The sequence below is a fragment of the Linepithema humile genome, chromosome 1, assembly GCF_040581485.1.
Source record: "Linepithema humile isolate Giens D197 chromosome 1, Lhum_UNIL_v1.0, whole genome shotgun sequence".
In the NCBI taxonomy this organism is placed as follows: Eukaryota; Metazoa; Arthropoda; class Insecta; order Hymenoptera; family Formicidae; genus Linepithema; species Linepithema humile.
Window position 1 is genome coordinate 28,695,013 of NC_090128.1, and position 10,705 is coordinate 28,705,717.

Consider the following 10,705-nt stretch of genomic DNA (forward strand, 5'->3'; position numbering starts at 1 on the left):
TGCATCCTCAAGCTATACCCCCACCACTTGACCCACCTGGTCGAACCACCACCTGACTGGATCCCACCGAATATCTGCGGGTCTCACTTAACACGTTCGGCACGACGCTTGCTCCACGCCTGAGAGGCTTTCAACAACGAGAAGAGCGAATCTACGGATCGATGATAGATATGCTAATTGTTTTTTTTCACTTATGAATGAGTTAAAAATGCTTATAACTTGAGACAGAAACAATATAAAAGCATAGATAATACTTAAGACTTAGAATGCGATAATCCACATTTGTGGATTACTTATTTTTAATAGTGCTCAATTTTTTAATCATCGCGGGAAAATGCCAGCTGTATTTGTGTTTTGATGTACAAATGATGCGAAAGGCACGGTTATTTACTTGAGCGTTCGATAGGTTAGGTAAAGCAATTTGTAAGCGTATTTCCAATCGTATTGCGACAGATGTTCAAAATTTTACAAAATAAGATCAAATCATAAAAATTCTCATTATCTAGCTTCAAACTAATTTACATAGCAATGTAATAAATAACCAAGAAAGAGACGATAAACCATCCAAGGAATCGAATATATGAAATTACTACTTACTTGTAGTTTTCTATTTTAATTCCGAATTTGAATTTGCCGAAAGATGGTATTTGAGATATTTTGTATAAAAAAAACTTTCTACATGTGACATATTACAAGTAAATATATGTCCATTGAATGATATAAAAGTTTCAATCGTTTAGGAAACATTCTGGTGGAAATTAATTTTCGCAGGAACCTAAAAGCGTTCTGCAACCGTTACGTCGTTGGAGCCCATTGCTTGGCAACCGGAAATATCAACAGAAGCAACTATTCCACGCCGTACATCTGCCTCAGTTACGCGGGGTGGCAGATGTCTCTCTCAGATGTCGGCGTTTAATGTCATCGAGGATTGTAACTGGAGTGTTGCTCGCCCCTGCATGGATCTCCGTGATCGACGACACCGATCACGAAGACGCCGACGTCTTCCGCAAAACTGACAGCTCCTCCTTAAAACTACCTCTTATGAATCTGTCGTAAAAAAATAAGGTACATAAGATAACCTTCTGAACAATTTGAACAGTACGCAAAATTCATATAAATTGTTCAATGATAATTATTTGAACATTTTAGCATCATCAACGAACAGAATCGCCAAAGATCAGACTTCAAAATGATGGGTAGACCAGGCACAATGGCTCAGGACGAGCTGGAGATGGAGACCATGGCAGAGGCCGAGCTCTCGAGGCTGAAGAGGCAGTACAGGATCATGGAGAATGATCGGGCGGCATGTGCGGAGGACGCGAGATTACAGCTACACAATCAGCAAAACATGATCGATCGTCTGGAATACGAGAAGGCCGAGCTCGTACTGGCGATCAAAACCGCGAGATCGAAAGCATTCACGCGCAAAGACGACGAGATGGATAAAAAGCTGAGGTGTCTACTAGCGAAGCGCGCCAAGTACATCGAATTAATAGAACACGAGAAGCAACAGATAGCCGAGCTCGACGAGCAGATCGGCAAGGTTGCTGGTATTCAAGCCTACAAATATTTATAGCTCCGGGAGAAATGCAGTAGAGAATTAATTGCACAATGAAAATTGTTACTAAACGATTATTACAATCATAAATAGTAATAGATTATAAAAAAATTAAATATACTGCCACGGGGATTAAAAATCACTTTCATTTATGACTCATATTACAGCGTAAGAAGAACATAAAAAATCCTGTTGCAGCTTTCGAAGGAAGTTACGAGTCTGAAGATGAAAGTGTGCACGGACACGCAGTCGCGGGAGATAGCGGTGCGGCACAGCAAGACGATACAGATGTTGGAGAACCGAGTGGAGGTAGCCACGAAGAGGTTCAACCTGGTGATAGCGGAGAATACCAAGCTGCGCACCGAGATTGAAACTCTGCTGAAGGAACGGTCGCAGTTCACACTGCTGTGGAACAAGCTGATTGGTCAGCTGAACACCGGCAAGCAGGTCATCAACGACCTCATCGAGCAGGCGACGATCACGTTTAATCAGCGCGACGAAGAGCTCAACAAAATCCAGGCGCTTCGTGAAAGGTAGATTTTCCGGATTGAAGATAGCAATCGTAAAATTGTGCGATTTATACGATCGCGGATTCCGGCATCGCATGCCGGAATTCATGCGTGAGGTATCCAAAATTTATGCGACATCCAGCAATCGGCGACAATCGCAAAACGGAATCGCGAAAGTGAAAACACTCGTCGTCGGATCGTTGTCCTCGTAATTGAAATGATTGTCTCGCTAACACGCGCAAAATCAATTTGCGTTCGGTCTGTAGAATGAATGACATCGCAGTCATCGGCATTGAATTAGAAACTCGGAATTCCGAGAGCAAACCGGAATTCCGGAATTCCGTTAAACGGAACCAATGGCGCGTGGCAAGTTCCGCCGATTGCGTTTAATTCCTTAACGGCTTCTTGATTTATTCAGTCACGGTGTGAACTTGTATAACTTTGTGTCGATAAAAGGCGAATTCTGATCAGCCGACGAATGTGCTTTTATTTGCAGAGGAATAAGGGACTTGAAGAACCACACGTCAGAGATGTGCGAGCTAAGGAGAACGTTGGATAACGAGATGAAACTGCAAGAGTTCCTCGGTGTGAAAGGACAGTTCCGCGAAATGACTGATCTAAATGCAAAGAAAGAGGCCGAAAGGCAAACTAAGCGAGAAGAGAAGCAGAACAAAATAGCAGCCTTAACGCAGATCTTGCAGACAATCAAGAAATTCTCTGGTATCGTATAATAAAAACTTTTTTTTTTTAAATAACTAGATATTCTGGTTTTCAAAAATATATTCTTCTTGTGGAGGTATCTTTAGATGTTTTCTACAGATTCTTTTACTTGTTTTGTTTTGTATTCATAATATATGAATAACAAATTTAATATTATTAAATTTTCATATTTTACTATTGGTGTTAAATGCCGACTTCAATTAATTCGATCGTAAAATAAATGTCTTTGAGCAGGCGAGCAAGAAATCGACAAGCTCACCGCCCACTTTATCAAGCAAGAGGAGGAGAATTTCGCGCTCTTCAATTACGTGAACGAGCTGAACGACGAACTAGAGAGTCTTCAGGCGAGGATGGAGCAGTTGACGGCTGCTATTGATAAAGCACGTGCTTTGAACGTGCATCGCGACGAGCAGCAGGCCCAGACCTTGGAGAAAATCACCAAACAATTGGAAGAACAAACCGCGGTAGCAGACACTGCTGAAGAAGATCTCGCACAGGTACGAGTCATTCGATACTTCACACGTGAAGTTTTTTGTACTTAAAAGAAACCTTAGATATATTACTTAAACAAGGTAACAGACCTTTAACCTTTGCAGAATGGGAAGCCAATTGTTTAGCTTATAGAATAAAACCTTACTTTGATAAATATATCACACAAGAAAATAATATTTCTTAATCGAGTTTAGTTGCTTATTTAATTAAAAAATGATGACGTCTAAACAATTTGTTACGTAAAAGTTTCTTTTTATAGATTAATTCACACTTTTTATGTTTTGATTTTGAAAATTTTCTTATAATCAGTTTTTATGAAAAGTATATTAATTTCATACTTTAATATAACTTATAGATAATAATTAATATGAATAATATTAGTGCTATAGAAATTCTTATTTTTATTACTCCACCAAAATAAAAAACTACTCTTTTTACAAATTATCTCGCTATTTTTGGCATTAAACTTGGTCTTAACTTTTTAACGCGCCGAATCCACAAATGTTACAACGATGATTAGTCACAGCGGGCATTTTTTAAACATTTTTTAAATTTATACTTTATTTCAGTGCCACGACGTGATGGACAAACTATTGCAGGGGATCGATAGTCTCTTCAAGGCGACACGGTGCGACAATTCGCCGATTTTAGAATTGTTGGGCGACAACACTCAAGTGACCATGAGCAACGTCATGCTCTATTTGGGCATTATCGAGAAACAAATCACCGAGATGTTCCACAAGGTTTACTGGGTGAACAAGGCTAGCAAAGCTCCACAATTGCGGGTGGACGAGGAGAAGAAGCCCAGGCTGAAAGTACCCGCTCTTACGCGCATCGCGCCCACCCAACCTTGCGCCCTGTGAGTTCCATTGCTCCTTTTCCTACAATCCTTCATTCTTGACCCGAATCTTTTCGAACTATTGATGAGTATTCTCGAGATCCGCATTTGCACTGAACGTGGCAATCTAGTTCTCGTTTTATACTTAAAATAATTCAATCCTTTCAAGATGATAAGTAAAAACAGACATTTCTAGATGATATGATAACAGTGAACAGAATCGTAACTAAAATATAGATAGATTTATTAAACAAACACATTTGGCGCTAAATGCACGTCGAGAATACGAGCAATGCCAGCTTCCGATTACTTTAACATCTCGCTCGGGTGCAGCTGCGTGGAACAAGAGCAGATGCAAATCGTTAAAGAGGGCCTGGACGTACCGTTGACACATATCGACGCCGTGCAAAAGTTGCAGCAAAGACTCCAGGACGATTACTCGGAGCTGCTTCATAACGTATCCATCTGTCACTTACCGGCGGCTAGGAAGATTATACAAAAACGTTATCAATGAAGGGAATTAACGACAGTGCGTTTCCTTCGCGGATTTGCGGTCTGACCTCTCTTTAATGCCACAATGATGTTCATGAGATCTACGATTTATCTTACAAACCAATGATCAGATCAAACTCAGTAGCTAGAGAGAAAAACAATAAACAGTAATAGCATAGATAAATGATAAAGAAACTTATTTCATTTGAATTTATTATGTATTTTGAGAGAATTTAATTGTATTTTTTAACGAAAGTGATACAATTTATAATTTTTTATTACAAAGAAGTTTTATTTATTTGCTTTCATTATCTTTATCATTATATGCAAAATTCACATCGCAGAATAGCAGTAAATTGCGACAATCTTTTTATTTGCGCTGTAACAACTCTTTCTCTTCCCGAGCTCTCTTTCTGGCGACTTTGATAATTCGCTTCAATTCGACAATGGTTCGCTTAATTTCAATCAGCTGTTGTTCGACGTCTTCACCACTCACCTTGACGGGAATCTCTTTCCTTTCACAAATCTGTTGATAAATGTTCCAGCAACACGCTTTCACTTGCGTCAGCTCTAAGTTCTTCGCGGCGGTGGTCTCCTTTATTTTCGAGATAATTGTTTCCCATTTCAGTGCCTGCGCCTTTGCCCGATCATATCTCGTTTGCAATTGCGCTAATCTATTATTCAATCCCATCAATGTTTGCGTTTTAACTTCTGCCAAGTAATGCTGCGCGAAAAAAAAGTTAATTTTATCGGCTATTTAATCTACTTTTTATTCAAACGCAATTGAAAACGATATTTCAGAAACCAGAAAATGCAAAAACAATAAGAGATAATAAGCTTGTCGTAATTTGATTCGACTCCCTCAATAAGTCATACAGAAGTAATAAATAAAACAAGCACTTGTGTATGACAAAAAAGTATTTCAATTAAAAGTTTAGGTACAAGAACGCTTTCAACCATTTGCATAACAAAAACTAACACTTAATCAGGGCCGCATTTATACTTTTGGAGGCTTTAAGCGCAACATCATTATGAGGCCTCAAAAAACAAGTATAAGTCTATTTCAGTTAATTAAATTCATACGCATTTTTTTTAATGAAAATAAAATTCGACATGCATTACATGATGCAAAAAGGCGAAATTTAATAAACAATTACCGCTTACAAATTTTTCAGTGATCTCTAGTTTTTATATTATGAACTTAATATTTAAAAGTATTTTATTTTGCAACTATAACTAGGCTGTTTTTTACATTGTTATTTGTGAGTAAGATTTTAAAATGAAGCCCCAGCTTGCGCCTAATGCGTCTTATAGTAAATGCGGCCGTGCACTTAATTAAAGCGTGTGTTAAACATTGCAGAATTTTTGACAAAGGTAATTGAATTAATAATTCAAAAATGTAAAATTGCCAAGATGATTGTGTAAATCCAGATGATAGATAATAAGTCGTGTGCATACTATTTCTGTTCCTTTGTCTTCTAACAGCTGGAGATTTCTATCCTGATGATCAGACAATGCTTGTCTGGCCTCGAGTAAAGTTTCGTAACGATTAAAAATGTCACTAATCGATTGAAATTCGCCCGTCTCGTTCACAACTCTGTCTAAATAATTTTGATATTTCTTATATTCTTTTACATATCGTTGCATATTATCGCGCACTTCGTTCATATGACGTAATTTCTGCTCTAATTCCTCAATCTAATAAAAAAGATATCAGTTATAATCAATATACAATTCCTTTTATTCTTTTTTAAATTAATCGATTAAAATTAAGGTCGACGAGTTTCGGTCCAGAGATTTAGAGATATCCTATAAAATATTTATTTTTATTTATCGAGAGTTCGTACTTCCAGTTCGTATTTCTCTTGATGTTCACGTTCCTCTTTGATCTTTTGCTCTGCTCGCTCGCGCTTCTCGACGTTTTCCCTTACGAGTGTATTAAACTTCACAAAAGATTGTCGCAACAGCAGTTCCTGTTTTCTCGCCTCCTCCCATTGTTCGTCCATGTGCTTACGGTTTACCTTTCGTTGCGCTTGTTTCTCTTTTAATATTTCTTCGACTCGAGTTAGTTCTCGACGAACTTGAATCACTTCGGTCGCCGGGCAAATTCTCGGTTTGTCCCATTCCGGATATTTTCTATGATTAGATAATGGCATGAGAGATAGAAAGAGCGAGAGAGCGTAAGTTCTAATTGTAATATCAATAAATTTATGAAATTTAATAATCAAATATATATAACAATATTTATGAAATTATGTTAACGTTTATTAAAAATATTAATTTTTTGGTCACTAATAAAACATTAAAATTCAAAATTCTACTATACTGTTCGCTTAATACTTTAATCGAGTGTTATATGTTATGATGGCTCGTTTATTTTACACATTTATTTTTACATTCCTTATGTATATTACAAGTCTCTTTGTGTGTTACTTATTATCTTTCAATATATTAAATATAACATTAAATTTAATTATACATCTAAGATAATTAAAAATAATATAACCTTTTTTACAACAATTGCAATAACATTTATTATAATTATAATAATATACATTACTCGATATACTGACGTTCCTCTTGCTTGGATATAAAAAACTCCGAAACTGCTTTCTGCGGATCCGTCGTAATGACAGCTCTATGCACAAGACCTTTCGACTCATTTTGCGCCATAGACATTTGTTAGACAAAATATTTTATTTTCTAATTGCAATTTTCCGTGAACAAGCCAATTAAAGTGTATATACTTTTAAAAAGGATGTCATTGAAAGAGCATAATGTATTTACACCTGCCGCATACGATTAATCGATCAAACAATTGAATACAGTCGTGCGCATATTCACGCAAGAATATAAGATAAGAAATACATGGCAGGTGTGTGACGTCAAGGGAAAAGTATATACGTATATACGTAAGAAGCGTTTATTGATTGAAAACAATAATCCGGACTTTATTTGTATCGGACACTTTATACAAAAGCTACCGTATTAAAGAAGTGTAACTAATGCACAGGTAAGAGAAAGAAAGAGGGGAGGATGAGAAAAATATAGTCGAGAATGACGAATGTATATGTAACGTTTACTAATGGACTTCCTGGCCGAGCAGAGAAAGTTGCTTGAGCAATTGTTTGGCGTTGATAAAGGTTGTGGAGCCGTAGATCACACGTTTATTTACCCCGGCACCGCTTCGTTGTTTCACATAATCCACTAGGTTCTGGTACTCTATGTAATTGCCGCCGCCAACCACGAAAACTATCACGTCCTGGAATGTCGGCCTGTTCTTCGGCATTTGCTCGGTGTGCTTGAGTTGCTTCGGATCGAGATAAAGATAATCCTCGGTTCGCGAGGATTGCTTAGACTCCATTAGTTCGTCCACTATTTTGGTGACAGGCAGATTGTGCTTCTTCACTACCAAATTTTTCACGCCCTCCATGACGAACGACGAGCCTTGATTCATCAGTTTGGAAAACATACTGACAGTTTTAGTGCCGCCGCCCTCGTAGCTGCTCTGGATCTCAGCTATCCTCGTGTAGCTGCGTAGCCGTTTAATGTACACCAGAGGATTCAGATCGCAGCCGGCCGTAGTGAGGGCCGTTTCGAGCTTACTGTAATCCGCGTCGGACATATTTGTGCAGATGTAATAAATAATAGCAAGACGCAGCTTGTCCTCGGGAGTACCGCAATCCGGATCGCTGATAGTGTCCAGGACGCTCCTGTCGAGTGTTTGCTTACTCATGATTTTCTCCTCCAATTCAAAGAAGGTATCCAATCTTCTGGACTTGATTGCATTTAGAATACCTGTGGCGACTGACGTGTGCATATCTATTAAGCGTTTCATCTCCAGCAGTTGCGGCAACGAATTCACGGCACTCGTTAGACGCGCTGTGTTATTTGACACCATAGACAGCGCTGCTTCACTCTCGTTATCAATGCCCATCGAAGACTTGAGCTTCTTTACATCCTCCTCAAAGGTGCGATACTGCTCCAATTCCTCTTGTATGGCTTCCGCCACTCTAGGAAAGGGACTACCCTTGTGCTGACACCAGAAGCGGTCTCTGTTGTCCAGCTCATAGGCACGTGTCTTGGAGCGTGTCCCACCAGTGGGAGATCGTCCTACGCTTTCCTCCACAACCAGTCTGTTCAACGCCATCTCCAGAACATCGTGTGCTAGCGCTTGATACGTCCATGTGTGATGCAATGGAGTAGCCATGTCCACATTGCGATCCAGCACAATGAGCAGAGGCCTTTGAAAACTGTAGTGCCCGGTTGCTTCCCCTTCGAACAGGTTGTTTCTCGCATCCCACACATTCTCTCGCAACTTCTTGTCAATCATTTTCGCGACCATTTCAGCAGCGTTGCCCCTGGGACACCTTATGATAGGCACAGTACCTAGAGTAACAAATACAGAAAAGAGACAGTCCACAATGATGTCCATCACAGACTCCATTTCAGTATCCTTGACGTCGCCACGATTAATTGCATGATAAGATACCACATCGCTGTTTTGATGGCGCAGGATGAACAAATCATCTTCCAGGGTGATAAAGTTCAGGTACTGATCAAACACCTTGTGGATGCTGGCAACGACACCTCCAAGCAGCGCCGCGGCTGCCAGGTCCTCCATCTTCTGCCGGGAGATCGGTGATATAAAATTCAGATGATAAATATCATACAGGCCGTTCTGTAGATCCTGACCAATCCTCCCGAGATTCTCGTCCGTAGGCGCGCAGAAGTAGATTGCCGGCACCTCGGGAATGGAGTCGCGATCCGAATGCAACTGCATGTGCAACGTGACACCGTGCTCGCGCAGCTCCTTGACCGAGATCAACGGCGATATGATGTCCTGGCCGAGGCGATCGTAGATGAGGATCTTCCACGTCGGCACCGCGTCCTCGAGCCTCGGCTCGGGTTGATTCAGGTTCAACATCTGCTTCAGGGCGTTTATTTGACGGTCGCGTAAGCTCATCATGATGACTAAAGAACCTAACCTCACTTGTGCGCTCTTGATACTTAAATTCAAAGAGAGAACGGTGACGATTTCTCGACCGTCAAATTGTGTGGTTTGTAAACACCACTACGATCCCTGAGAGGCGCCGAACGCGCTCCCGGTGTCGCATATAGGGTTGCAGAATTTTCAGAAATCTGTCAGTAATATACGCCTTGTATGTTTAAAATTGTCAAACTGTCCATACGGCAAAAAAGACAGACATGTCACGTTGGCATTTTTCTCGGTCGATACGTTGGTACGACGTATCTTAAACCAAACTAGGGAGTAACCAACATCAGGTAATACAGTAATAGTTGAATTATTTATCGTTGTTTACACACATCGCGTCCAGTACACTACACTTTAAAAAATGGAATGTAAGAAAAGTAACATAAATTTTAGTACAATGCAACCTGGATGCCGAGTATAACGTGACAAATAAGTGCTGATAAGTTCGAAAAATTGACGACATCAAGAATAACTGTTGGACTATAACTGCTCATTCAAAGGCTCTAACTAAAGTTGTAACGATGAAGATTGAGGAAGTAAAGAGCAAGTAAAGAGCCAAGACTCAGAGAATCTCCGCGCATACGCATATTAAAGGATTCGGTCTTGACGAAAATGGCATGGCCATTCGAAACGCGGCCGGTCTCGTGCATTATATTTTTTTATTTGGTTAACATGAGCCATTTGGTAAGTAAAATTATTAGAAGAGAATTTTGATAAGAATTCTACACAAGTTTTACTTTTATTTCAGATAAAAGTAGAGAAAACAGATATACAAGTAATAATGCAATTCTGATACTAATATCATTTCTGAGAAAATACTAACCTCTCGCGCCGTTTCTTGGCCCACGAGACCGGCCGCGTTTTGAATGGCCATGCCATTTTCGTCAAGACCGAATCCTTTAATATGTGTATGCGCGAAGATTCTCTAAGCTTAGCGGTCGTGTGGCTCGGCGAGCACACACGGACATGTGACGTCAGCGATTTCGCTTGTGTGGATATCCTCTCCACTACGGTATCATGGTACTAGCGAGCTCGAATTGGCATCACTGGCTTTAACCAATCAGAATTCGTTATTTAATGCGCCTGCATCTATGTCAGGT

The 10,705-nt window shown here is 39.7% G+C and overlaps 3 protein-coding genes across 5 annotated transcripts; 1 reads left to right on the forward strand and 2 right to left on the reverse strand.

The window, feature by feature from the left end:
* The first annotated feature begins 327 nt into the window (after positions 1-327).
* On the forward strand, positions 328-4,897 carry Ccdc114 (Coiled-coil domain containing protein 114). 3 transcript variants are annotated; one of them, XM_067356246.1, is made up of 8 exons: positions 328-411; positions 772-1,065; positions 1,150-1,543; positions 1,757-2,091; positions 2,564-2,787; positions 3,022-3,284; positions 3,849-4,138; positions 4,451-4,897. In XM_067356246.1, exons 3-8 carry the CDS (start codon positions 1,190-1,192, stop codon positions 4,629-4,631), a joined length of 1,647 nt encoding a protein of 548 aa, XP_067212347.1. In that variant the 5' UTR covers positions 328-411; positions 772-1,065; positions 1,150-1,189; the 3' UTR covers positions 4,632-4,897. The 3 variants fall into 3 exon arrangements, with proteins under 3 accessions (XP_067212347.1, XP_067212342.1, XP_067212338.1); XM_067356241.1 differs by lacking the exon at positions 328-411 and adding an exon at positions 488-695; XM_067356237.1 differs by lacking the exon at positions 328-411 and having other exon boundaries at positions 488-1,065.
* An 82-nt stretch (positions 4,898-4,979) lies between these two features.
* LOC105670165 (coiled-coil domain-containing protein 42 homolog) lies at positions 4,980-7,311 on the reverse strand. Its single transcript, XM_012363524.2, has 4 exons — positions 7,170-7,311; positions 6,457-6,745; positions 6,068-6,307; positions 4,980-5,333 (listed from the first exon to the last, which is right to left on the reverse strand). Exons 1-4 carry the CDS (start codon positions 7,286-7,288, stop codon positions 4,980-4,982), a joined length of 1,002 nt encoding a protein of 333 aa, XP_012218947.1. The 5' UTR covers positions 7,289-7,311.
* Positions 7,312-7,518: 207 nt separating this feature from the next.
* On the reverse strand, positions 7,519-10,345 carry Slh (sec1 family domain containing Slh). The gene has a single exon (XM_012363521.2). It carries the CDS (start codon positions 9,576-9,578, stop codon positions 7,692-7,694), a length of 1,887 nt encoding a protein of 628 aa, XP_012218944.1. The 5' UTR covers positions 9,579-10,345; the 3' UTR covers positions 7,519-7,691.
* Between the last annotated feature and the right edge of the window lie 360 nt (positions 10,346-10,705).

Bases quoted from the DNA above. Each gene is read 5' to 3' on its own strand.
- Ccdc114 (XM_067356246.1), top strand. From the start codon at position 1,190: ATGATGGGTAGACCAGGCACAATGGCTCAGGACGAGCTGGAGATGGAG. The intron at 1,544-1,756 runs GTTGCTGGTATT...ATCCTGTTGCAG, and splicing joins TCGACGAGCAGATCGGCAAG to CTTTCGAAGGAAGTTACGAG. The intron at 4,139-4,450 runs GTGAGTTCCATT...GCTCGGGTGCAG, and splicing joins CCCACCCAACCTTGCGCCCT to CTGCGTGGAACAAGAGCAGA.
- LOC105670165 (XM_012363524.2), bottom strand. From the start codon at position 7,288: ATGTCTATGGCGCAAAATGAGTCGAAAGGTCTTGTGCATAGAGCTGTC. The intron at 6,308-6,456 runs GTACGAACTCTC...CTTTTTTATTAG, and splicing joins AAGAGAAATACGAACTGGAA to ATTGAGGAATTAGAGCAGAA. The intron at 5,334-6,067 runs GTATGCACACGA...TTTTTCGCGCAG, and splicing joins AAGACAAAGGAACAGAAATA to CATTACTTGGCAGAAGTTAA.
- Slh (XM_012363521.2), bottom strand. From the start codon at position 9,578: ATGATGAGCTTACGCGACCGTCAAATAAACGCCCTGAAGCAGATGTTG.